Source organism: Erinaceus europaeus, chromosome 11, assembly GCF_950295315.1.
Source record: "Erinaceus europaeus chromosome 11, mEriEur2.1, whole genome shotgun sequence".
In the NCBI taxonomy this organism is placed as follows: Eukaryota; Metazoa; Chordata; class Mammalia; order Eulipotyphla; family Erinaceidae; genus Erinaceus; species Erinaceus europaeus.
This window is the reverse complement of record NC_080172.1, coordinates 53,503,347-53,530,931: the sequence shown is the minus strand read 5'-3', so window position 1 is coordinate 53,530,931 and position 27,585 is coordinate 53,503,347. Positions and strand designations below refer to the sequence as shown.

Sequence of the window (27,585 nt, the reverse complement as noted above, 5' to 3'; positions counted from 1 at the left end):
AGATACTCATTAAAATCCTTTAAAGCTTTGATACAACTACCTGATACATAGAAATGTATTTTTATAATTAAGGATGTATACAGCTCACTTGAAAAGTGTGCTGCTCTGCCATGTTGCGCAACGCAGGTTCAAGACCAGGCACCATTACACTGGAGGAAGCTTCAGTGCTGTTGCCTCTTTCACTCTGCCTGCCTGCCTCTGTCACTAAAAAAGTCATCCTGGAGCAGTGAAGACTTAGTGATGAACAAAACAAAAGCAAAGCTGAGGATGTAAAAAAAGATGGAAAGAGATGTTGTAATAGCTCTTTAATAGCAACATTCCAGGCCTGGCAGCAGGCTCACCTGTTGAGTTACCATGAACAAGGACCTGGGTTCAAGCCCCTACTCCCTACCTACGTGGGGAAGCTTCACAAGTGGTGAAGCAGATCTGCAGGTGTCACTTCCTCTCTCTCTATTTCACCCTCCCCTCTCAATTTCTTTTTTCCTATCAAACAAAATAGAAAAGAAAAATGGAAAAAAAAAAAAAAAAAGTCGTCAGGATCAATGGATTCACAGTATTGACATGGAGCCCCAGTAAAATCCTTGACGGCGATTTAGAAAAAAACAAAACAAACAAAAAACTAAGCCATTAATCTCCCCAATAAAACATAAAACAAAAAAACCGACATTCCCTTTTACAACCTATTGTTAGTAGGACAAGCAATGTGAAATATGACTCTTATTATGTGAAATATGTGAAGTTAGCCAAGCAATGTGAAATATGACTATTTCACTTATCAAAAAGCTATTAAAATGAGAAAACGAAAGGGGGCTATAAAAGGGGTACAGGCCCTATGGTGGAGAGAGATGGCACTTTGGTGGTGGATGAAGTATGAGGTGATGGGAACTGCACCCTGAGAAAACAACACCTGCCCCCTCAGGGAAAATAAGAAAATATTCATTACATATTTAGAAAGGAAACATATAGTCACGCAGAATCTGTAAGATACATTTTTTTTTTTTTGGTCAAAAGAAAATCACTACATACAACACACAGAAAGATATAATAAAAGTACATATAGGTACATAATAAGAGTTAGAAATGATAACTTCAAGTAGGGGGATTACAATTAAAATTCTGGGTGGCAGCAACAAAGGTAAAAAAAAACTCCCTTTTTTACTTACCACTATTTTAAAAATAAGTTTCTATAAATATACGTATTACTCTTTTATTAAGTGAGCTATTTTATTTTTAAAGGAAACTGAGAATAAAATCCTCTACAGCAATGCAGCAATCCTATGAAGATGTTTTTTCTAGTTATGAATCTTGAGACCTAACTTTTTGATAACTCATCTTCACAGTACAGTCATCAGAAATTAAGTAGAAAACACTACTATTCGGCCTCTCTTACCAATAAATACACTGGAAACACCACTTTTTCACCATTTCCTGCAGGGAAACAACAACAATCTCATCCTACTTTCCAGGCTCAGCAACGATAAATTAAATGGATCTGCCAGAGAAAATCCAGAACAAAGCTACCTTAGGAGAATTCTTACCAAGTTAGTAAGGATCCTCTAATTTAAAATTTTTTATTTAATTTAAAAATCTTTTTAATAGTTACAAAGGGAGGGGGGTTACATTTTCACTCCTAGAAATTATCAGCAACAGAATCAGCCGGCTCTTGACTGAAACACCAGCCTAGCTTCAGCACTAACTCTGCCAGGACAGCACCACCTCTGCACCATGAGCCACTTCCACAGTCAGAGTCAGTACTAAATTCACTCTTCGACTAGAACCACTTCAGTATGTACAACTACACAGGTGCATCTGTTCCTGAAACCTTTTTAATCTCTCACCCCTCTAGCCCAGGAGAAATTTTCCCAATAATCTCACTTACCATTGTTGTTGGCAATTAGTGTGACAAGAGTCTTCTTTGTATTGTCGCTGTTCTGTGCCCCGCTGCTACTAATGGTGGTGGATGGAGAGAGGTGCCCAGCAACAGAAGCATGGGCAGCGCTGGGTACTGGAGCCAAGACTGGCTGCTGGCTCACAGAAACTGTGGGGAAGGGGGAGGCACAGTCACTTGGAGACAGGGGCAGATGACACTGAAGGATACTGTTCTAATTTGTCCCTTTTATTGTGTTGTGAACCTCTACAGCCATTTTTCCCCTACTTTACACACATATCCAGTTGTTATCTGATTTCTCCTACATGTCCCTTACTCCACCGGTTAAGCACAATGATCTTTTCTTAGTCTTACATTTCCTGGTTAAGTTAGGCCACAGGATCAGTTAACAGGAACTTTCAAGTGTTGCTTATATAGCACAACAAACTCTGAGACTCAAAAAGTTTATTAAGCACTGCTTCTGGTATTCATAACCATTCATAGGAAGCCAATCACAAGACCCTGAACTGTGTGTCCTGTTTCAGCCCAAACCAATGCCATCTTCAGGTCTCCAAGCAGGGAAGATAAAAGAGGGCCAGTGGGGGAGGGGAAAGAGAGAGCACATAATGTAGAGGGGGACAGAACTATCACCACTTTCTGAATTCAGGGCAATCAAGAATTTGATCTGCTATATTGTCTTTTTGAAAGAGAAACTAACAAGCCTAATTTGTAACCTGTCCATGAAGGCAAACTCAAAGCAAACTCTGCTCTGCTCTGCTCACAAAGGAAACCAAGTTCAAGTAAAACAAACGTCTACAGGAACCACGTTCCGACTGGGCACATAAATAATCACTGGCAGAGTCCACCATTTTGCATTCTCAATCCATTCATCATTTGGTAATGCTGGATGTTTGCTAAACATTGGTTAGTCAACTCTTTGTTTTTAATGAAGATACAGTGGTGCTAGCTTTATGTATGATGAAAAAGAGGCACCTACTGACTAAAGTATGGGGGAAAGGCAATACCAGTACCACAAAGAGGGGTCCTTGGATTCTTCAAGTCCTTCTCCACCTCAAACTTTAACAAAAATGCCATTCAGATGAAGCAATTTAAACAAAGACCAAGAATGTACATTACCTGTAATGGTTTTATCCACTGAATTATAATCTTCAACAACAGAATCCTCAATGACATCACTGATTTTCTGCCAGGGCTCCAGTTCTTCCTCCTCACATTCCATAAACAGGTCGGTGTCCGCCATGCTGCAAGAAAAAGAAAAAGAAAAAACAACTTTAAAAAGATATTGACATGGAATGGCAGAAATAATTTTATGTAAAATATGGAATCCAAGTTTAATTAGTTTCTGACACCTGCAGACCTGCTTCACTGCTTGTGAAGTGACACACCTGCAGACAGAGAGCCAACGGCTCAAACCAGGATCCTTACACCAGTCCTTGCACTTTGTGGCATGTGTGCTTAACTAACTGTGCTATCGCCCGATCCCAATTATTTATTTTTTTTAACTGAAAGATTCATCATCTTTGCTACATTTTTTTTTTTTGCCTCCAGGGTTATTGCTGGAGCTGGGTGCCTGCACTACAACTCTACTGCTAATAGAGGCTATTTTTTCCCTTTTGTTACCCTTGTTGTTTATTGTTGTTATTGCTGTCGTTGCTGTTGGATAGGAAAGAGAGAAATGGAGGGAGATGGGGAAGATAAAGAGGGGGAGAGAAAGACAGACACCTGCTTCACCGCCTGTGTAGCAACCCTCTCCCCACAACAGGTGGGGAGCTGGGGGCTCAAACCCGGATCCTTACGCCGGTCCTTGTGCATGTGCACTTAACCCTCTGCGCTACCGCCTAGCCCCCCAACTTTATTTATTTTAACAAAGCCCTGCTTAGTTTTGGTTTATGGTAGTGCTGGGATTGAAGCTGGGACCCTGGAGTCTCAGGCATGAAAACCTTTTCATATAACCACTATGTTCACATAACCACTATGCTATCTCCACACCCCTGGAACTCAACTCCTTTTCTTTTTTCCACATTATTGGGGCGCTAATGGTTTACAACAGTTGTTGACAACAGGTACAACCTCTCAAGTGCTTTGTTAACCTAGCCCATGATGAGCCCTCTATTTAGCATTTTTCCTAGTCTGCTCCCTTTCAATTTTAAAAGGTTGATAAATATAACTTTTATTTATTTAGCCTCCAGGGCTATCACTGGGGCTCGGTGCTTGCACTATAAATCCACTGCTCCTATGGTAATTTTTTTGATTTTTTTGGATAGGACAGAGAGAAACTGAGAAGGGAGAGGAAGATAGAGAAGGGGAGAGAAAGACACTTGCAGACTTGCTTGCATGACCACCCTGCAGGTAAGAACCTGGGGGACTGAACCAGGATCCTTGTGTGGATCTTTACCCTTCATACTATGTGTGCTTAACCCAGTGTGCCACCACCTGGCCCCCATAAATATGTTTTAGTCTTAAGAAAAAAGATTATTATGGGGCCAGGAGGTGGTGCACCTGGTTGAACGCACACATTATAGTGTGCAAGGACACAGGTTTGAGCCCCTGTTCCCCACCTGCAGGAGCAAAGTTTCATAAGTGATGAAGCAGGGCTGCAAGTGTCTCTCTGTCTCTCTCCCTATTTCCCCTTCACTCTCAATTTGTCTTTATCCGATAATAAATATTTTTTTAAAAAGAAAAAAATATTGGAGCAGGTGGTAGTGTGCCTGGTAGTGTACCATATTATGTGCAAGGAGCCAGGTTCAAGCCTCTAGTCCCCACTTGTGTGGTGGGAGACAGTGGGGGCAGCTTCACGAGTGAAGCAGTTGCAGTTGTCTCTCTCACTCGATTTCAATTCTCTCTGTCCTGTCAAATAAAAGATAAAAAACAGTCACTGGGAGTAGTGGACTCACTATGCAGCACTGAGCCCTAGTAATAGCCCAGGTGGCAAAGATAAAAAACAGTCACTGGGAGTAGTGGACTCACTATGCAGCACTGAGCCCTAGTAATAGCCCAGGTGGCAATAAAATTTTTTTTTTATTGTTATATCAGGAAAGTCAAGAGGTGTTGAAGAAGTTAACAGCTCACTGGCCATCTGCCAGCTCAGATGGTTGGGGAATGGAGTAGCTGAGGGCTGCAACAACAAATGAGTATATGCAAGTTTCAACTGAAATTGTGATTTCAAGAAAGATTTTGAAATGAGTAGGACTGTTAACTGTCAAAGTAAAAAGTGATGGGGGGGGGGGTCGGGCAGTAGTGCACCGAGTCAAGCACACATAATATGAAGTGTGGGAACCTGAGCAAGGATCCCAGTTCAAGCCCCCAGATCCCCATCACAAGTAGTGAAGCAGGTCTTCAGGCGTCTATTAAAGAATTTCTTTTCCTTTCTATCTCCCCTTCTTCTCTCAAATTCTCTGAACTATTCAATGAAACATGGGGAAAAAACAGTCGCCAGGAACAGTGGATTTGTAGTGCTGACACCAAGCCCCTGCGATAACCTTAGAGGGTATAAGTGATTTTGGGATAAAGAATTTATTTTCTTTCTTTTTCTTTAATTTTTTTGCTTGTGTTTAATACTTTTGTTATTTTTATTTATTAGACAGAGACAACCAGAAATTGAAAGGAAGAGGGGATGTAGAGAGGGTGAAAGACAGAGATACCTGTAGCCCCGCTTTACCACTTATGAAGCTTTCCCCTTACAGGTGGGGAGCAGGGGCTTGAACCTGGGTCCTTGTGCATTGTAACATATGCATTCAATCAAGTGCACCACCACCCAGGCCCTTTTTTCTTTAAAAAAATTTTGTTTAATTATCTTTATTTATTTGATAGAGACTGTCAGAAATTGAGAGAAACAGGAAGATAGAAAGGGAGAGAGATAGACACCTGCATCTCTGCTTCACCACTCTCGAAACTTTCCTTACAGGGGGGGACCAGGAGCTTGAACCTGGGTCCTTGTACACTGTAACATGTGCACTCAACCAGGTGCACCACCACCCAGAACTGGGACAATGAATTTCTTTAGTTGAACTTCCTAGAAGTCTGTCACTAAGCAATTGTCCTAAACTATAAAACATAGCTAAGGAATAATTTTCTTTTTTTTTTAATATTTATTTATTCTCTTTTGTTGCCCTTGTTGTTTTATTGTTGTAGTTATTCTTGTTGTTGTCATTGTTGGAAAGGACAGAGAGAAATGGAGAGAGGTGGGGAAGACAGAGAGGGGGAGAGAAAGAGAGACACCTGCAGACCTGCTTCACCACCTGTGAAGCGACTCCCCTGCAGGTGGGGAGCCGGGGTCTCGAACCAGGATCCTTTCGCCAGTCCTTGTGCTTGGCTCCATGTGTGCTTAACCCGCTGCGCTACTGCCCAACTCCCAGGAATAATTATATTAATAAACAATTAACAAATACTAAATAAAAATAAATTGTAGAAGTCATAGCAAATTCTTGTATTGCTTTGTTCATCGTTTGACCACAGCACCACTCAGCTCTTGTTTATGGGTAATACTGGATACTGTACCTGGGGTCTCATAAGCTTAGGCATGAAAGTCTTTTTGCATAACCATTGTACAGATAAACAAGTAGATGCATGGGCTATCAGGTGATGTCACATAAAGTGACACTTGTCACACCTCAGTCCTAGTCCTACTGCTACATTGAGCTTTACCATATAATCCTAAAGTCAGTCTTTAATTTTGAAGTATTGTAGGAGTTGCATGCTTTGTTTGGGACTGGGTGGTAACATACCTTGTAGAAAGTACATGCCAAGGGGGATGGGCAGTGGCACACTTATCACCGTATATAAAGATCTGGGTTTGAGCCCGACTCCCCACCTACAGGGAGGACACTTCACAAGCAGTGAAGCAGGTCTACAGGTGTCTATCTTTCCCTCTCTCCCTCCCTATCTATCCTTCCCTCTCAATTTCTCTGTCTTGTCAAATGGACTTGAGACCTAGGGTCAAGCCACCAGCCCCCACCTGAGGGGGATAAACCCTCATGAAAAGTGAAGCATGCTGCAGGATATCTTTCTTTTTCCTTCTACCTTCTCCTTCCCTCTTGATTTCTCTATCCAATAAGTAAAATTAAAATAAAATAAAAGCCTACACCTCTGCCATGAAGAACCCTCTTCATGGTAGATGACTAAATGTCAGTTTCTTTGTCTTGGAACAAGAATAACATTATGGATGTGCAAGAGCTTTACATATAAAGGCTCTCAAGTGTCATGAACATCACAGTAATCTTTCCAAAACATCCAATGTCAGAACCAAAACAAATGAGTTGTCCATACAATTTGATAACACTTATCTGCAAGATGCCCTGTGTATGGTTTCATAACCTTCCATGTCCTCCCCTCCATTTTTGGATGGGGTTGTTTTCTTGTTGTTGAGTTTGGAAAGCTCTTTATTTGTTCTGGTTATTAGCGTCTTGTCTTATGTATAGCATTTAAAAATCTTCTCCCATTCTGTGAGGGGTCTCTCTTGGTTTGGGTAGCGGTTTCTTTTGCTGTGTAGAAGCTTTTTAATACTATATAGTCCCACAGGTTATCCTTGCCTTAGTCTTCTTTGTAACTGGATAAATTTCATTGAAGATGTCTTTAAAATTAATGCGGAAAAGAGTTCTGCAAATATTTTCCAGTAAGTATCTGATAGTTTCTGATCTAACATCCAATCCTTGATCCACTTGGAATTTACTTTTGTATTTGGTGAAATACAATGGTTCAGTTTCATTCTTCTGCATGTCTCAACCCATTTTCTCCAACACCATTTATTGAAGAGACTCTGCTTTCCCCATTTAATAGTCTGGGCACCTTTGTGAAAGACTAGATGTCCATTAGGTGTGGGGGCTCACTTCTGGGCTCTCAATTCTATTGCACTGATCAGTGTGTCTATTCATGTTCCGGAACCAAGCAGTTTTGATGACAATGGTCCTATAATACAATTTGAGATCTGGGAGTGTGATGCCTCCAGTTCTGTTCTTTCTTCTCAAGATTGTTTTGACAATTCTAGATCTTTTCTGGTTCCAGATAAACATTTGTAGCATTTGTTCTAGTCTCCTAAAAATGTCGCTGGGATCTTGATGGGGATAGCATTAAATTTGTAGATGGCTCTGGGTAGTATATTCATTTTGATGGTGTTAATTCTTCCAACCCATGAACATGGAGTATCTATCCACTTCTTTGTGCCTTTTTCTATTTCCTTGAGTAGTGACTGATAATTTTCAGTATACAAGTCTTTAACTTCTTTGGTTAGGTTTATTCCTAGATATTTTATTGTTTTTGTTGCTATAATAAAAGGAATTGATTTCTGGATTTCAACTTCTTCTAACTTAGTGTTTGCATAGAGGAATGCCACTGACTTTTGAATGTTAATTTTGTAGCCTGACACCGTACTGTATTGCCTGATGATTTCCAAAAGGTTCTTGCTGGATTCCTTAGGTTTTTCTATGTATACTATCATGTCATCTGCAAATAGGGAGAGTTTGACTTCTTCTCTTCCAATCTGTATCCCTTTAATTCCTTGCTCCTGCCTGATTGCTATGGCAAGAACTTCCAACACTATGTTGAATAGTAATGGTGATAGTGGGCAGCCCTCTCTAGTACCTGATCTGAGTGGAAATGCTTCCAGTTTTTCACCATTGAGTATAAGGTTGGGACTCCACTATCTTGAGGAATTTTCCACCTATTCCCATTTTTTGTAGTGTTTTGATCATAAAGGGATGTTATATTTTGTCAAAGGCTTTCTCTGCATCTACTGATATGACCATGTGATTTTGGTCTTGCTTGTGTTGATGTGATGGATCATGTTGATTGATTTACGTATATTAAACCAACCTTGCATCCCTGGAATAAACCACACTTGGGTCATGATGAACAACCTTTTAAATATACTGCTGTATCTAGTTGGCTAGAATTTTGTTCAATATTTTAGCATCTATGTTCATCAGAGATATTGGTCTGTAGTTTTCTTTTTTGGTTGTGTCCCTGTCTGCTTTTGGTATCAAAGTGATGTTGGCTTCATAGAAGCTGGGCGTATTCCAGTGTCTTCAATCTTTTGGAAGACTTTTAGAAGTAGAGGTATTAGTTCTTCTTTGAAGGTTATATAGAATTCATTTGTAAAACCATCTGCTCCAGGACTTTATTTTTGGGAAGATTTTTGATAACTGTTCCAATTTCATTAGCTGTGATGGGCCTGTTCGTGTTATCTAGTTCCTCTTTAATTTTGGAAGTTTGTAGGTATCTAGGAAATCATTCATTTCTTCCAGGTTCTCTAGCTTGGTGGCATATAGTTGTTCATAGAAGCCTCGCATGATATGTTGAATTTCTGCAGTGTCTGTTGTGATATCTCCTCTTTCATTTATGGTCCAATATATCTGGGACTTCTCCCTTTTTTGTTTTGTGAGTCTGGCTAAAGGTTTGTCAACTTTGTTCACTGTTTTGAAGAACCAATATTTACTTTTGTTCGTCTTTTGTATGGTTTTCTTATTTTCAATGTTATTTTATTAACTTTAGTGATTTCTGTCCTTCCGGTTGCTTTAGACTTCCTTTGTCCTTCTTCTTCTAGGCCTTTAAGATGTGCAATCAGGCTGTTTATTTGTGCTTTTTCTTGTTTCCTAATGTGTGCTTGTATGGCTATGAACTTTCCGCTCAGTACAGTCTTAGCTGTGTCCCAAATATTTTGATAGCTGTGTCTTCATTTTAATTGAACTCTTGAAACATATTGATTTCTTCCTTTATTTCCTCTTTGACCCAGTAGTTGTTAAGTAGTGTACTGTTGAGCTTTCACATTTTAGGACTAATAGTAATCTTTTCTTTATTGTTAAGTGTTAGTTTAATTCCACTGTGATCTAAGAAGATGCTTGGGATGATTTCAATGCTCTTGAATTTGCTGATGCTGTTTTTGTGGCCTAACATGATCTATCCTTGAGAATGACCCATGTGGACCTGAGTAAAATGTATATTCTAGTTTCTTGGGATGAATGACTGAAAATATCCAATAGTTCTAGTTTATCTATCTCATTTAGCTCCCTCGTTTCTTTCTTTTTTTACTTCTTTATTGGGGAGTTAATGTTTTACATTCAATAGTAAATACAATAGTTTGTACGTGCATAACATTCCCCAGTTTCCCATTTAACAATACAACCCCCACTATGTCATCTATCATCCTTCATGGACCTGTATTCTCCCCACCCACCCACCCAAGTCTTTTACCTTTGGCGATATGCCAATTCCATTTCAGGTTCGACTTGTGTTTTCTTTTCTGATCTTGTTTTTCAACTTCTGCCTGAGAGTGAGATCATCCCATATTCATCCTTCTGTTTCTGACTTATTTCACTTAACATGAATTTTTCAAGGTCCATCCAAGATCGGCTGAAAACGGCAAGGTCACCATTTTTTTATCTGAGTAATATTCCATTGTGTATATAGACCACAACTTGCTCAGCCACTCATCTGTTGTTGGACACCTGGGTTGCTTCCAGGTTTTGGCTATTACAAATTGTGCTGCCAAGAACATATGTGTACACAGATCTTTTTGGATGGGTGTGTTGGGTTCCTTAGGATATATCACCAGGAGAGGAATTGCAGGGTCATGGGGTAGGTCCATTTCTAGTCTTCTGAGAGTTCTCCAGACCATTCTCCACAGAGGTTGAACCAATTGACATTCCCACCAGCAGTGTAGGGTTCTTTTGATGCCACACCCTCTCCAGCATTTGCTACTGTTACCTTTTCTGATATATGACATTCTCATAGGAGTGGTATCTCATTGTTGTCCTTCCTTTCTTTTTCTTTCTTCCTTCCTTCCTTCCTTTCTTTTTGCCTCCAGGGTTATTGCTGGGGCTCAGTGCCTGCACCATGAATACACTGCTCTTGGAGGCCATTTCCCCCCCCCCTTTGTTGCCCTTTTTTTAGCTTTGTTGTGGTTATTATTGTTGTTGTTGATGTCATTTGTTGTTGGACAGGAAGAGAGAAATCGAGAGGAGGGGATGACAGAGAGAGGGAGAGAAAGACACCTACAGACTTGCTTGTGAAACGACGCCCCTGCAGGTGGGCAGCCAGCTGCTCGAACTGGGATCCTTAAACGGGTCCTTGTGCTGTGCTTTACGTCAAGTGCGCCTAGCCCACTGCCCTACCGCCCAACCCCCAGCTCCCTCATTTCTTTATTGATTTTCTGCCTGGAAGATCTGTCAAGTTGAGAGAGTGGGGTATTGTGAAGTCCCCTACTATGACTGTGTTGCTGTTAATATATTGCTGTAGCTCTTTCAGCAGATGTTTGATGTATTTAGATGGCTTCTCACTGGGTACATAGCTGTTAATAATTGTTAAATCCTCTTGATTGATTGATCCTCTGAGCATTAAGTAGTGTCCATCCCTATCTTCTTGAATTTTATTTACTTTAAAGTCTATCATGTCAGATATGAGAATAGCTGTTCCTGCCCCTTTTTGTGGGCCATAAACCTGTATGATAGTTTTCCATCCTTTCACTTTGAGTCTGTTTGTCTTGTTGAGTTAGGTAGGTTTCCTGTAGACAGCATATTGTTGGGTTATGTTTTCTAATCCACCTTCCTACTCTGTGTCTTTTAATAGGTGAAGTAGGCCATTGTCATTTATTGATATCAAAGACTGAAGATATTTTAACGCCATTCTTGTAGACTTTTATATATGTGTTCTGATAAATAGACTATTTATGGTGGTCTGTTTATAGGAGACCTTTCAGAACTTCTTTCAGGGCAGGCTTGTGATAGTTGATTCTTTCAACTACTGCTTGTCTGAGGTTTTTATGCCTCCATCTAGTTTGAATGACAGTCTAGCAGGATACAGTAGTCTTGGTTGAAAGCCTTGAGCATTCGATAGATATCTTGCCATTCTCTTCTGGCCTATAGTGTTTGTGTGGAGAAGTCTGCTGCTAATCTTATGGGTTTTCCTCTGTAGGTGATGCTTTGTTTTTCTCTTGCAGCCTTCAGGATCCTTTATCCTTATTCCTTTCCATTCTAAATAGGATGTGTCTTGGCGTCTTTAAGTCTGAGTTAATTCTGTTTGGGACCCTCTGGGCCTCTTGAACCTTTATGTCTTTGATGTTGTCTAGACAAATTTTCAGCAATTATGTCCTGAAGAATGCTTTCTTCCCCTCCATCTTTCTTTCTCTGTTAAGCCAATAATGCATATATTATTTCTTTTGAAGTCATCCCATAGGTCTCTGTTGTTGTTTTTCAGTATCTCTTAGTCTCTTTTTGAGATCTTTTTTAGTTGTCTCTAATCTTCAGTTGTGTCTATCTTCAGCCTCATTTATTCTATTCTCTCTCCCCTCTACTGTTTTCTGGAGTTCAACTATATTGCTACCCTGTTCTGATACTGCTTTACCTTGTTCAGTTAATTGTGTTCTTAGCTCAGCTATTTCAGCTTTCAGCTCTCTAATAACCTTGAGATAGTGTTTTCTTCCAGTGTCTAATTGGATGTTTCTGCATTTCTGATGACAATTCTTTCAAACTCTTTACTCACTCCTGTAATTATTTCCTTAACTAGTGTTTGGATGTTGACCTCATTATTTTGTACTTCACCTTTTGAGGGGCTTTTAGCTGGAGTCTTGTCCTGGTTCATTTCTCCAATATTTCTTTTAGTTGGTTTAACCATTTTATATAGTGTGTTATGAGGTCCCTCTTGCAGCATTTTTCAAATTACTGATCACTCTTGCCTGGATTGACTTGTGTCTAAGTAATGTAATTAAAGGGTTCACAGTTGTAGAAGTTGACAGTTGTTTCAATATTATTTTAATCCCTGAGTTGGAGTTCAGTGGCTTAAAAGCCTCTTTTGTTCTTTTTCTTCCCTGTAGGCTATGGGAGCCTGAGGGCTTTTAAACTATAAGTAGGCTTCTTAGCCTAAACACTGACTGTTGACCAAGAAATAAAGCAGGGTGTGGCAGAGATAATCCAGTGATTATGCAAAGACTTTCACAGCCTGCACCACTAGGCCACAAAGGTATAGGTCTTCTCCTGAGTTTCCTTGTTAATTCTCTGTCCCCTGGTATCAGCACAGGGCCTCCCTGTCACTGTTCCAGATTCTGAAGGCAGTAGCAATGGAGACTCACAGTTGCATTTGGTGAGTCTTATGGGAGTCCTCTCTTCCCTTCAGCTGTCTTCTTGCTGGTGAAACAGACTGGTGGTGGTGTCTCAACTGGTAAACTGCCAGACTGTTACCAGCCACTTAATCTCTCCCTAGGTTGCTCTCTGTCCGTGAGCCACACGTGTTTGCACTCACCAGTGATTTGGTGGGTTCCTGAAGTTGTTCTAGTCCTGTCTTGTTGTGGTCCCAGGTGGTCTCCTTTGGTATTCCTAGTTTACCAGGGAGAGGAAAGGAGAGAAACACAGCTGCTGCTGCTCCGTACCCCCACCTCTGGAAGTCAATTACACTGTTTAAATGGGGAGATCTTATCTTGATTCTAGCAAGTATCTAATTCTATTTTATTTCTGTACACACACACACACACACACACACACACACACACGCTCAGGGGGAATGATCAAGAAAAACACATAAAGTATCAACGCAAGGCAATGTTAGCTAGAAACTAAATTAAAAAGAAACAAAAGGCTGAGAGATATCTCACCTATTTCTCTCTCCCCCTCCTTTCTAATTTTTTTTTTTCCTGTCCCATCAAATAACATAGAAAAGAAAAAAAAGGCCACCACGAGCAATGGATTCATAGTATTGGCACCAAACCCCAGTGATAGCTCTGGTGGGATGTAAATAAAGGGAGAGTCAGAGCATTACTCTGGCATGTGTGATGGTGGAGATTGAATCAGGACTTCAGACTTGAGAGTTCAATGCCCCATTCACTGAACCATCTCCTGCGATACACAACTAATAGTTCTTCAAGTAAGACTTTGTCCTGGGGCCAAGTAGTGGTCCTGCTGGTAGAATGCACATGTTATCATGTGTGAGTTCAAGTTCCTGGTCCCCACCTGCAGGAGTATGTTTCATCAGTGATGAAGTAGTTCTTTTTACCCCCTCCCCCAAAAAATGTAATGGAAAAGAAAAAGAAATGACTGCCAAGAGTGGTGGAGTTGTGCTTGCAACTGAGCTCTAGTGATAACCCTGGCCCCTGGCCCCTGGCAGTGGCGGGTGAGGGGGATAATGACACAAGTCATAAAGACAAAAAATAGTTTCACAGGTAGATGAGTCTAGATTGAACCAAGCTAGATGTATGAGTTTTATGAAAATGTTTTTACAAGGGAGTCAGGCGGTGGCACAGTGGGTTAAGCGCACGTGGCAAAAGCGCAGGGACCGGTGTAAGGATCCCGGTTCGAGCCCCTGGCTCCCCACCTGCAGGGGAGTCGCTTCACGGGCGGTGAAGCAGGTCTGTAGGTGTCTATCTTTCTCTCCCCTCTCTCTCTGTCTTCCCCTCCTCTCTCCATTTCTCTCTGTCCTATCCAACAACAAAGCAACGTCAACAATGGCAATAATAACCGCAACGAGGCTGCAACAACTAGGGCAACAAAAAGGAGGAAAAATGGCCTCCAGGAGAGGTGGATTCATGGTGCAGGCACCGAGCCCAGCAATAACCCTGGAGGAAAAAAAAAAGAAAATATTTTTACTCTGTAAAATGTTACTATTTGAATAATTCATAGGAATTTATTCTGCTTATCTTCCATTTTGAGAGAATAAAATACTTTTAAGAGAAAGGATGTCTTTTCATGCACAGAATGTAGGTTGCTTTTTAAAGTTTCCCCTTCACTCTGAAATGGGAGGTCCAGAGTTCAATCCCTGGCATCACATGTGCCAAAGTGATGCTCTGATTCTCTCTTTCTCTTTTTCTCTCTCATTAACAAGTAAGTAAATATATCTTTTAAAACAATGTTTCCTTCATTTTGATCAGGATTTCTTTTTTGGTTAAGATTTCTAAATCTTGTGTCACAACTGTCCTGTACATGGCAGGGTATTAAGCAGTTAATATCCTGGCCAGTGATTCCAGTTTTGAGTGGAAAAGACCTCTTCCCAAAATTACTTTCAAACCCAGTTATCAATCAGGTTTGAAAGAACAACAAGAGCTTTTCAGATTATGCCAGAGTAAGTGAGAAGACTATACCAGACTAAAAAAATAATAGAAATAAATGTAGCATGTGAACCTTCACTGGATTCTCATTAAGAAAAAGAAAAAACTATTATAATGCTCTTGGGTGATAGCATAATGGTTATACAAATGATTTTCATGCCTGAGGCTCCAAGATCCCATATTCAAGCTCCAGACCACCACAAGCCAGAGTTGAGCAGTGGGAGTGGGGGTGAAGGGGGTTACACATGTAAAAAAATATGACATTATATGGGGCTGTGGAGACAGCTTAATGATTATGCAAATAACTTTTTTTTCCTTTTGCCTCCAGGTTTATTGCTGGGGCTCAGTGCATGCACTATAAATCCACTGCTCCCGGTGGCCATTTCCTCCATTTTTGTTGTTGGAGAGGACAGAGACAAGTTGAGAGAGGTGAGTAAGACAGAGGAGGAGAAAAAGACACCTGCAGACCTGCTTCACTTGTGAAACAACCCACCTGCAGGTGGAAGCCGGGAGCCTGAACCGGGATCCCTGCACAGGTCCTTATGATTTGCACTATGTGTGCTTAAAGGGGTGTGCCACTGCTCAACCCTGCTCAGTTCTTTATACCTGAAGCTCTGAGGTCCCAGGTCTGTCCCCAACACCACCATAAACCAGAGTTAAGCCATGCTCTGGTCTCCCTCTCCCACTAAAATAAATAAAATATCTTTTAAAAATTATGAGGGAGTCAGCGGTAGCACAGTGGGTTAAGTGCATGTGGTGCAAAGTGCAAGGACTGGCATAAGGATCCCAATTTGAGGTCCCGGCTCCCCACCTGCAGGGGAGTCCCTTCATAGGCGGTGAAGCAGGTCTGCAGGTGTCTTTCTCTCCCCTCTCTGTCTTCCCCTCCCCTCTCTCCAATTCTCTCTGTCCTATCCAACAGTGATGATATCAACAACAACAATATAACTACAACGAGGGCAACAAAAGGCAATAATATTTTAAAAAATTATAATGAGTGGTCCAGGAGGTGGCACAGTGGGTAAAGTGTGGGACTCTCAAGCATGAGGTCCTGAGTTCAACTCCCGGCAGCACATATACCAGACTAATGTCTGGTTCCCTCCATCTCTCCCTCCTCCTTTCCCTCTCATTAATTAATACATAAAAATATTTTAACAAAAAAAATTATAATGACAGTTTGGGGACAACTGGAACATCTCAATACATATTAGATAGTATATGATATTTAACAATTACTACTTTTCTTAAAAAAGATAACAGTGTAGTAGTTATATAAGAGGATGTATTTATTCTTAGTAAATATGTAATGGAAGTATTATGAATCTGACTTAAAAAAAGATTTACTTATTTATGAGAAAGCAGCATTCTGGCACATATACTGTTGGGGATGGCACTCAGACTTCTTGCTTGTGACTACCTCCTGGGCCAAAATGTGAATTGCTTTTGTTTTCCAGTGCTGTGGACTCACATATATTGGACTTCACAGGTCCTAGGCCAACTCCATCACTTTAGAGTGAGTGACAGCAAGACACCACAGAACCTGTACTCCTGGACCCATGATGTTCACATGTAGTACTGAGACTTGAATCTGGGTAAGACATATGCCCTACCAGGTGAGCTATCTTCAGCCCCAGCTGTGACTTTCATGTGCTTTAGCCAGATAAAGGTATTCTGAGCTTTTGTTTTTATTTATTTTTAAATGTTTTTATTATCTTTATTTTTATTGGATAGAGATAGCCAGAAATTGAAAGGAATGGAGACAGAGAGGGAGAAAGAGAAAAACCTGCAACTCTGCTTCACCACTTGTGAAGGTTTCCCTCTGCAGGTGGGGACTAGGGGCTTGAACCCGGGTCCTTGCACACTGTAACATGTGGACTCAACTAGGTGCACCACCACCTGCCTAAGTTTTTGTTTTTTATAGTATACCAACATATTAAAAACCACTGTATCTAGGGAGTCAAGTGGGTAGTGCAGTGGGTTAAGTGCATGTGGCACAAAGCACAAGAACCAGAGTAAGAATCCCGGTTCCTGCCCCTGGCTCCCCACCTGCAGGGCAGTCGTTTCACAGGCAGTGAAGCAGGTCTGCAGGTGTCTTTCTCTCCTCTGTCTTCCCCTCCTCTCTCCATTTCTCTGTCCTATCTAACAATGACAACATCAATAACAACAACAACTACACTAAAACAAGGGCAACAAAAGGGAAAATAAATTAAAAAAAAAAAATCAATGTATCTAGGTTATAGGATTCATTATAAACACTTCTTGAAAAGTCTCCTTAAAAAGGGTTTATTCGGGGAATCTGGCGGTAGCACAGAAATTTAAGCGCAGGCGGTGCAAAGTAAGGACCAGCAGAAAGATGCTGGTTGGAGCCCCCGGCTCCCCACCTGCAGAGGGAAACCTTCACGAGTGGTGAAGCAGAGTCTGCAGGTGTCTATCATTCTCTCCCCCTCTCTGTCTTCCTCTCCTCCCTCCATTTCTCTCTGTCTTATCCAACAACAACGACATCAATAATAACTACAACAATAAACCAACAAGGGCAACAAAAGGGAATTAAAAAAAAAAGGTTTATTCGGAAGTCGGGCGGTACTGCAGCGGGTTAAGCACAAGTGGTGCAAAGTGCCAAGGACCAGCGTAAGGATCCCGGTTCCAGCCCTCGGCTCCCCACCTGCAGGGGAATCCCTTCACAGATGGTGAAGCAGGCCTGCAGGTGTCTATCTTTCTCTCCCCATCTTCCCCTCCTCTCTCCATTTCTCTCTGTCCGATCCAACGACAACATCAATAACAACAACAGTAATAACTATAACAATAAAACAAGGGCAACAAAAGGGAATATTTTTTAAAAGGGTTTATTCAGGCAGAGGTAGGAATATAATGGTTATGCAAAGAGACTCCAGTCTGAGGATCTAAAGTCCCAGGTCCAATCCCCCACACCACCATAAGCCAGAGCTGATCAGTGCTCTGGTGCTGAAGGAAAAAAAAAAGGATTTATTCACCGAGAGAGAGACTGAACTTAGAACCTCATACTTGAAAGTCCAATGTTTTCCCATTGTACCATATCCCTTGCCACAAAAGTATTCTCATCTATTCTACATGTTCAAAATTTTTTTTCTTTTTTGCCTCCAGGATTATCACCGAGGTTTAGTGCCTGCACTACAAATCCATTGCTCTTGGTAGCCATCTTTTCCCCATTGTTATTGTTGCTGCTGCTACTGCTGTTGTTGGATAGGACAGAGAGAAACTGGGGTGGCAGGGGAGTAGAGAAGGAGAGAGAAAGACAGACACCTGTAGACTTGCTTCACTGCTTGCGACCCTGCAAGTAAGGAGGCAGGGGCTTGAACTGGGATCCTGTGCTTCACACTATGTGTGGTTAAAACAGTGCCTACTGCCCAGCCCCCCCATGTTCAAATTTTTAAAAAGATAATACATGTTTTGTAAACCTGAGATTTCAGATTCCATCTCACAGTCTTTTTTTTTTTAATATTTTGTTTATTTACTTATTAATAAGGAGGGAGAGAAATAACCAGACACCACTCTGGTACATGTGCTGCCAGGGAATGAACTCAGGACCTCATGCTTGAGAGATTAATGTTTTATCTACTGTGCCATCTCGTGAACAACCCATCTCTTAGTCTTTTAAATATTAGGTATTAATCCTCCCACCTACAATATGGGTATATCAGAGACATGGTTTTCTTGGAAAAGGGCACTGTATCTGCAAATATGGTAGTCTACTTTCTACTCAGATCCTACAGTTAACTAAAATATAACAGCCTACCATAACTGAAAATGCAAGCTACAATAAGACCTTTTGCACACTGTTATTTAAAAGCAGCAGAAAGAACCAGATACAGCTCTCTACTTTAGAGGTATTTAATAACCAGTAAATGTTTACCTATCTCAAATTAAAAAAAAAAAATCTGATCTCTACCAAAACTCTCCAGAAGGATCTGGCACTTGAAACACTGAATTCCCTTAATTTGTCTGGTTCTTTAAAGCTGTAAAGTAAATTCAAGAAAGAATTCAGTATCTTAACACTTTCAATTCAGTGCTAGGACATCCTCCCTACAAGCAAGACAAAAAGAACATTTACAACAGAAAAAATACATAAAGAAACTTAAAGAATAACACTCTTGGGCTGGTTTTGCAAACCATCGTTCATGCTTGAGGCTCTGAACCCCCAGGTTCAATTCTGGTGCCAATGTAAATCTGACCTGAGCAAGTGCTGGCAAAAACAATACAAAATCAGCCAACCAAACACAACTCTCTCTTGCTTCAGGGTGAGAAATAAACAATCATAATCCTAAAAACAAACAGCATTTATGTTTTCAAGTGACTTCAATGTGGCTGAGTAGAATGCACTCTTTATATGCGCAAGTTTCCAGGTTCACTTCCTATATTATTGCACATGATCAAGAAGTACTCTGATGAAAATATGTATTGTCAAGCCATACCTCGAACTTGGGAGAACTACTGTGGTTACTACTGGAGTGAAGTGGAGGGTACAGATCTTCTGCGGTGGGAATGGTGTAGAATTATAGTCATAGGGCCTTTGGGATATAACTAAAATAAGCTTACTAGCTAGCTACAAAATGGAGTACTCCCCAACTCTTCATCTGAACTAATCCAGCCTTTAGATTCATGATTGTTCAATAATTTGTTTGGCTTTATATGTTTACTCTCCTTTCAGCCACCAGGTTCCATGATGCTAACTAGACTTCCCTGGACAGATAACCCCATCAATGTGTCCTGGAGCTCTGCTTCCCCAGAGCCCCACCCTACTAGGGAAAGAGAGAGGCAGGCTGGGAATGTGGATCGACCTGTCAATGCCCATGTTCAGCAGGAAAGCAATTACAGAAGCCAGACCTTCCACCTTCTGCATCCCACAATGACCTTGGGTCCATGCTCCCAGAGGGTTAAAGAAAAGGAAAGCTATCAGGGAAGGGGATGGGATACAGTTTTCTGGTGGTGAGAACTGTGTGGAGTTGTACCCCTCTTATCCTATGATTCTGTCAATGTTTCCTTTTTATAAATAAAAAAAGATTAAAAAAAAAAGTCAGCTCACATAAGTGAGATAATGAGTGTGAAAGTAAAAAAAAAAAAAAAAAAGAATATCCCTATTACCTTATCTTTAAATCACTTATAAAAATACGTATAGTGAAAAATAACCTAATATTCCCCAACACAAAACACTTTCCACTTATCTACCAACAAGTTCTTTATCAAGGAGGGCCTAAATACCAGTTATCTTTATTTTTTATATTTATTTTCCCTTTTTTTGCCCTTTTTTATTGTTGTAGTTATTGTTATTGATGTCATCATTGTTAGATAGGACAGAGAGAAATGTAGAGAAGAGGGGAAGACAGAGGGGGAGAGAAAGACAGACACCTGCAGACCTGCTTCACCGCCTGTGAAGCGACTCCCCTGCAGTCCCTTGCAGGTGGGACACTAGGGCTCAAACCCAAATCTTTGGAGCTTAAACCCGGATCCTTACTCTGGTTCTTGTGCTTTGTGGCCTTCTGCGCGCTACCACCCGACTCCCTAGTTATGTTATCTTTACTAAAACAATTAAAGTTAAGCAATAAATCTCTATTTTTAACAATGAAGCTCAAGGAGTTGAGGCGGTAGCGCAGCAGGTTAAGTGCACATGGCACGAAGCATAAGGACCCACATAAGGATCCCGGTTTGAAGGCCCCACTACATACCTGAGGAGGGTTGCTTCACAAGCGTGAAGCAGGTATGCAGGTATCTGTTTTTCTCTCTCCCTCTCGATCTCCCCTCCTCTCTATTTCTCTCTGTCCTATCCAACAACAGCAGCAATGACAATAATTATGACAAGGGTAAAAGGGGCAACAAAAAAAAATGGGGAAAATGGCCTCCAGGAGCAGTGGGTTCCTAGTGCAGGCACTGAGTCCCAGCAATAACCCTGGAAACAAATAAATAAAAATTTAAAAATTTAAATTAAAATAACAACAATATAATAATGAAGCTCAAAGTAAATAAAACAAAGCTCAAAAAAATTTTTTCTAAACCAGAGCACTATTCAGCTCTGGGTTATGGTGGTACCTGGGACCTCTGGTGTCTCAGGTATGCAAGTCTACTGCACTACGGATGGCACAATCTCCCTGGTCACAAAAACAAAAGTTCAATTAAAAAAATATATATACATATATGTGTATATTTATTAATATAAGAGGGAAATAGTCAGAACATTATTATAGCACATATTCCAGTGTTCTCTCTAGCCACTACTCTATCTCTTAGGCTACCACAGTTCAATTTTGCTTAAAAAAGGAAGAAAAAAAAAAAAGATATTTAGCTCATGTGTGAGAAAGACACACCAGAGCTGTATCTCTCAGCTCTGGTATTATGTGGTGCCAGTAACTGAAATTGAGGCTCAACACATAGGAAGTTCCCTATTTTTATTTAAAGATTTGTTTATTAATGAAAAAGGAAAAGAAAAAGAGAACTAGAATCACTCTGGCACATGCAATGCTGGGGCTTGAAATCAAGACTTTATGCTTAAGAATTCAATACTTTATCAATGAAGCCACAACCCAGGCCACAGACATTGCCTATTATTAGAGGATAAAAAAAATTCAGGAGTTCTTTTCTCAAGAAAACCTTTGTTCCATGAAAGCTTATATGTTTTCTAATTTATTTTCTACTCAGTTTCATTTAACTCTGCTAAGTATTAGCAATATGTCCACTTCTCTTTTCTCTCTATCCCCTTATTTATATATAAAAGTAAGTTTTTGTGTCTGTCATTCTCCCTCTCTATCACTACCCTTTCAATTTCTGGCTGTCTCTATCCAATAAATAAATAAAGATTAAACACTAAAATCTTTTGAAAAGTAAAATAAGTTTTTATGGTTATGGCTAACATCAAAGCTTACCAGAGCTGACATTGCCAAAGGCACCAACCAACACCAAGTCTGCAATTCAAATTAGCAATCTCTACCTTCATAAAAAGAACACGTAGTGAGGGAGCAAAGGGTATGGGAGATGCTCAGTGGGTAAAGCACACACCTTACTATGCATGAGAGCCTGGGTTTAATCCTCAGCACCACATAGAGCACCATGAGTGGTAAAGTGGTACTTTAGTGTCTTTCTTTCTCTAAAAATAAAAAGTGAGGGGAGGGGGCACGACAGCAATAATGACTGTGCAAACAGACTCTCATGCCTGAGGCTCCTAAATCCCAGGTTCAATCCCCCCACACACACACACCCCACCATAAACCAGAGCTGAGCAGTGCTCTGGTGTTTCTTTCTCTGTGTGTGTCTCTCTCTGAATCACTCTCAAAAAAAAAATTAAATAAATAAAAATTTTTTTAAAAAAAGAGAGACCAAAGGAGGACACGCAGAAGTGGAAGAACATTCCTTGTTCTTGGGTCAGAAAAGTAAATATTACTAAAACAGCCATTCTACCAATAGCAATCTACAGTTTTAATGCAATCCCTATCAAAATTCCAATGTCATTTTTTAAGTAAACTGAACAACTTGTCCAAAAATATGTGTGGAAACACAAAAAGCCATGAATCGCCAAAGCACTTCTGAGAAAAAAAGGGAAACTATGGAGGTATCATATTCTCCAATTTCAGTTTATATTACAAAGCAAATGTAATCAAAACAGCATGGAATAAAATGCTGGAATAAAAATGGACACAGGGGAGGGTGGTAGCTCAGCAGGCTAAGCACACATAGCCTAAAGCGCAAGGGCCAGCAGAAGGATCCCATTTTGAGTCCGCGGCTCCCAACCTGTAGGAGGGTGGCGGCTTCACAAATGGTGAAGCAGGTCTGCAGGTGTCTCTCTCTCCTCTTCTGTTTCCCCTCCTCTATTGATTCCTCTTTGTCCTATCAAGCAACAATGACAGCAATAACAATAACAATGGCAACAAAATGGGAAAAATGGCCTCCAGGAGCAGTGGATTCCTTCCTTAGGCACGGAGCCCCAGAGATTACCCTGGAGGCGAGGCAAAACAAAACAAAATGGACACTTAGATTAATGGAGCAGAATCAAAAGCCCAGAAATAAGCCCACATATATACAAGCACCTAATATATGACAAAGGGGCCAAAACCATTCAATGGCCTCTCCAACAGATAGTGCTGGGAAAACTAGACAGCCACATGTAGAGAAATGAAACTAGACCACCACCTAACACCATAAACCAAGATCAAATCAAAAAGGATTAAAGATTTAGATATTAGACCAGAAACTCTAAAACTGATAGAAGCTTTATCAACTAAAGGACAATTATTGTCCACTATGAAAACTATTATAATCATCAAACAAGTTAAATGCAGTAAAACTTTAAGGTTAACTTAGGTCTCACTTAAACCCTAGGTCTATTCCCTCCTTAACTTGAGACTAGATCCCAACCTGTCTGGATACAACACATGACATTCAATGAACTAACAACTGGAAGAAAGTCTAGCCTCATCAGATAAAGGACTATAAAAGCTGGATAAGAGCAAGAGACTGGCTCACTTTAATGATGGCCTTTTTTCAGTCAATACCTGGCCACCCCATCATCTGGGGCTCTAGTCAGGGAATCCTTGGATTTCCACATAGATAAGATGGGCCTAGTCTTCCTTTTTTTTTTTTTTAATATTTATTTATTCCTTTTTGTTGCCCTTGTTTTATTGTTGTAGTTATTATTGTTGATGTCGTTCATTGTTGGATAGGACAGAGAGAAATGGAGAGAGGAGGGGAAGACAGAGAAAGGCACCTACAGACGTGCTTCACCACCTGTGAAGCGACTCCCCTACAAGTGGGGAGCCGGGGGCTCCAACCAGGATTCTTCCATCAGTCCTTTTGCTTTGCAACAGGCGCGCTTAACCCACTGCGCTACCGCCCCACCGCTGGGCCTAGTCTAGCTCTCTCTCTTCACCATCACTGCTCATTTCCACCAGGAATATCATTATAAGCTTTCTCGTGGGCCTCTCCAGGACCCTGCCCTCACTACAGAGCAGCAATGGTAGGGACTGCCCCACAATTTGAAGGGAGGCTGGATCAACCTACTCTGCCACTTGAGGAAAACTGGTAATAAAATGAGTGCAGCCTGGAATGTTCCTAGCTGTGATCATGAACTGCAGGCTCAGAATGACAGGGACTCAGAGGTTCTTGTGCTAAACAGGAATATATATGGGCCTCCAGCTCAGATCAATGGGATAAACAGTTAAGTGGTATTTATATACTTGCATCATGTTTGGGAGCTACTCTGCCCTAATCCAGCTTTCTAGTCCTATTCTCAACTCTGACACCATCTTCCCAGACGTTATTTTTTAGTTCATTTGCATGTTAGGATCAGACTCAGGCAGAAATTAATTAAGTCATGGACCCACTTGGAACATACTTAAAGTAGACTTACTATTGCCTCCCTTTATGCTTAATACCACAATAGTTTTATCCAGCACTGCTTCTGGACCATCAATGCAAATGTCACTAAAAAGGGAGAAGGGGACAGGCCTGAGAGACAGCATAATAGTTATACAAATGACTCTCATGCCTGAGACACTAGAGGTTCCAGATTCAGTCCCCAGCACTACAAACCAGAGCTGAGCATTGCTCTGGTAAAAAAGACAAAGAAAAAAAAAATCAGGGGGCTGGGTGGTGGTTCATCCCATAGAATGCACACCCCACCATGCACAAGTACACCAACTGCAGAGAGGAAATCTTCATGAGCAGTTAAGCAATGCTGCAGCTGTCTTTCTTTCTCTCTCCCACTACCCTCTCAATTTGTACTCGAATTAAAAGAAAAAGATACTCTTAGGGTGGGAAATACAGCTTACCGGGTACAGCAGTCTGCCTTGCTATATGAGTAGTCCAAGTACATAGGAGATATCTCACCTTTGGCAAAAGAGGTTCTACTGTCAGGATGTGTGTATGTGTGTGTATATATCTCCAAGTGAAAAATCGAAAAACCGGTCCAGGAGTGGTGAAACTGCACATCTGCAATCTCCCTGCCACACACAACACCACACACCCCTTGCTTTTTTTTTTTTTTTTTTTTGTCTCCAGGGTTATTGATAGGGCTCGTTGACTTCACTACAAATACACTGCTCCTGGAGGCCATTTTTGTTGCACTTATTATTACTGTCGTTGTTGGCTAGGACAGAGATAAATCGAGAGAGGAAGGGATTCGGGTGGGGGTGAAAGACACCTGCACACCTGCTTCATCACCTGTGAAGGACCCCCCCTGGAGGTGGAGAACCGGGGGCTAGCACCGGGATCCTTGAGCCGGTCCCTGCTCTTTGTGCCAGGTGCACTTACCTGCTGCGCTACCGCACAGACCCCACACCCCTTATTTTTTAAATTTCTTTTTTTCAATTTTTCTAAATCTTATTTTTTATTATTGGATAGACACAGAAAAATCAAGGGGTTGCAGAGAGGGACTGCTTCACTGTGAAGCTTTCCCCCTGCAGATGGGGGACAGGGGCTTTGAACCCTGGTCCTTGTGCACTGTACTGTGTGTGCTTAACCAGGTGTGCCACCACCTGGCCCACACACCCCTCACATTTATGACCCCTAGAAGGTCTAAAGGGACCTCCAAGGGTCAGTGGATCGTACTTTGAAAAGAGCTTTCCTAGTTTACATGGTTCAAATAAGGGATGAGAACTAACAAAACCCCACTCATTTGAGTCTTCACTATGTTCCGTTCAGACATTGCTCACCCAAGTTTGTTATAAAGGCGGAGGAAAGAAACCAAGGTTTTAAGATCATAGCAGCCTTAGAGGTAGCGCAGTGGATAAAGCCTTGGATGGCCAAGCATGAGGTACTGAGTTCAAACCCAGGCATCACATGTGTCAGAGTGATGCCCTGGCTCTCGTTCCTCAAATATCTTTACACCACTGCATTTGAGTAGATTATGCTAGACCAATCATTCTCAATGTGGTGGTTCCCTTACTCGGTCCCTTACACTGAGGACTTTGATTAAAAAGGGGAGGCGATATCATCCTCCCCATCTCAAAGAGACTTAGAGATGAAGCCTCCCCAAGGATACTTTCAGTAACCTGCAAGACACTTTAGGCACCCCGAGGTTAAGGACTGAGCTACGAGTCAACTTTCAGCTACGGAAACACCTGGTCTAAAATTTGGGCTGGCTGCTCCTTCACGGGGATGGGAACCACACCCCCTAGCAGCGCAGGTGGGAGCTGGGCGGGAGGTCGGGGGAGCAGAGGGCGGCCCAGCTGCACCTCCACGGCCACCCCGGGGCTACCACCTGCCTGCAAGGCGCCACTGCTGCTTCTGAACCAGGAGCGAGCGAGGGGGGCGGGCCGTGTCGCGAGCAGGTGGCGGGAAGCGGCGCGGGACGGCGCGGGACGGCGCGGGACGGCGCGGGACGGCGCGGGGAGCAGGGCGAGCAGGTGGACGCCCCAGCTCCTTCCCGGCGGGGGCTCCGGGCCCAGAGAAAATAGTCCCGGGGAGGAACATGGCGTCCACGGCGGCGACCCTTCCCGTGCGCCGTCCCAAAGCCACCTGAGGGGCCGAATGGGGAGACGTGCGGCCGGCTGCGGGGCGCTGGGACCCGGGAGCGGCAGGCGGGCCGGGGTTACATAACGACAGGGGCCGCCCCGCCAGCTCGCACTGCCCCGCGCTCCGCAAAGCCGCCACTCCCCCAGCCCGGCGCCGCCGCCCGCTCGCGCCCCCGCCCCTGCCCGGCGCCGCCGCCCGCGCCGCGCCGCGCCGCCCACCGCTCCGAGACGCCGGCGCCGGGCGTGCGTGCGGACGCCGGCTGTGCGGGGCCGTGGGGCGCGAGCAGGGGGAGGGCGCGCGCGGCGCCGGGCGCCAGGGGGTGGGGGCGTCGGGCCGGCGGGCAGGGGCCTCGGCGGTGCGGCCCGCGCGCGGCACCCGGGGCGCACGCACACGTACGCACACACACGCGCGCCCGCGCCCCACGCCCGCCGCGCCGCCACTCGCAGAGGGGGCGGGAGCGCGCCTCTCCGGGCCCCCGCCCCCACCCGCCGCGCGCGCCCCATCCCCCTCTCATTGTCTCGCCCTGCAGCGCCGTGCCCGGCGAAAGATAACGGAACCCCCGGGAGCGGGGGCGGGGGAGAAGGCTCGCGCGCTCGCTCACTCACCTCCCGTGGTCGTCGCCGCCGCTCCTCTGACCCGAAGAAGGCGCCGTCGCCTTAAAGGGACCTTGCACCCCGCGCCGGGAGAAGGGGGTGGGAGCAAGGAAGGGGACGGGGGCTCGGGGGGAGACGACGGCGAGAGAACCGTTGCAGACGCGTCTCCCCGTGGGGGGACAGGAAGCCTCCCTCGGGTTCCGGGGGCTCGGGGTGGAATTTTTTTCTCCCGAGGGGGCGGGGGGGCCCCGAGGGAGGGGGTGGGGGGGCCGAGGAATGCGGCTCCGTGTACGGGAGCTGGCGCGGGGGAGAGAGACGCCGACTCCCCCCACCGACCCTCTCGCCCGGCGGAGGGATACGGCTCGTCACTTCCGCCCTGCCCCCTCGGCAGCCTCCTCATTGGCGGCGGCGCTGCCGCGTCACCGGCGCAGCCTAACCCCGGCCTGGGCTGCTTTGGCAATCAAGTTTGCCGGGGCTTGCAAAAAAATAAATAAAAGCATTTTTTTTCTCCTCCCCTCCTAGTGAGAAATATAAATAATCGGCCTCAGAAGCAATGTCTGAGATCAGGTGAGAAAAGTGGGGTTTGCACTGAAAATGCCCTCCAGTGCACTTGC

At 43.0% G+C, this 27,585-nt stretch overlaps 1 protein-coding gene across 2 annotated transcripts in view; it reads right to left on the bottom strand.

The window, feature by feature from the left end:
* Positions 1-27,322, bottom strand: part of POGZ (pogo transposable element derived with ZNF domain) — a 60,541-nt gene extending 33,219 nt beyond the window's left edge. Inside the window, exons 1-3 of one of the 2 annotated variants that reach the window (XM_060201715.1) lie at positions 26,984-27,322; positions 3,005-3,129; positions 1,880-2,038 (exon numbers count right to left, since the gene is read on the bottom strand). In XM_060201715.1, coding sequence (XP_060057698.1) covers positions 1,880-2,038; positions 3,005-3,128 — 283 coding nt within the window. In that variant the 5' untranslated portion in view covers position 3,129; positions 26,984-27,322. The remainder of the gene's footprint in view (positions 1-1,879; positions 2,039-3,004; positions 3,130-26,983) is intronic. The other variant, XM_060201716.1, reaches the window with a different exon arrangement.
* Positions 27,323-27,585: the final 263 nt, after the last annotated feature.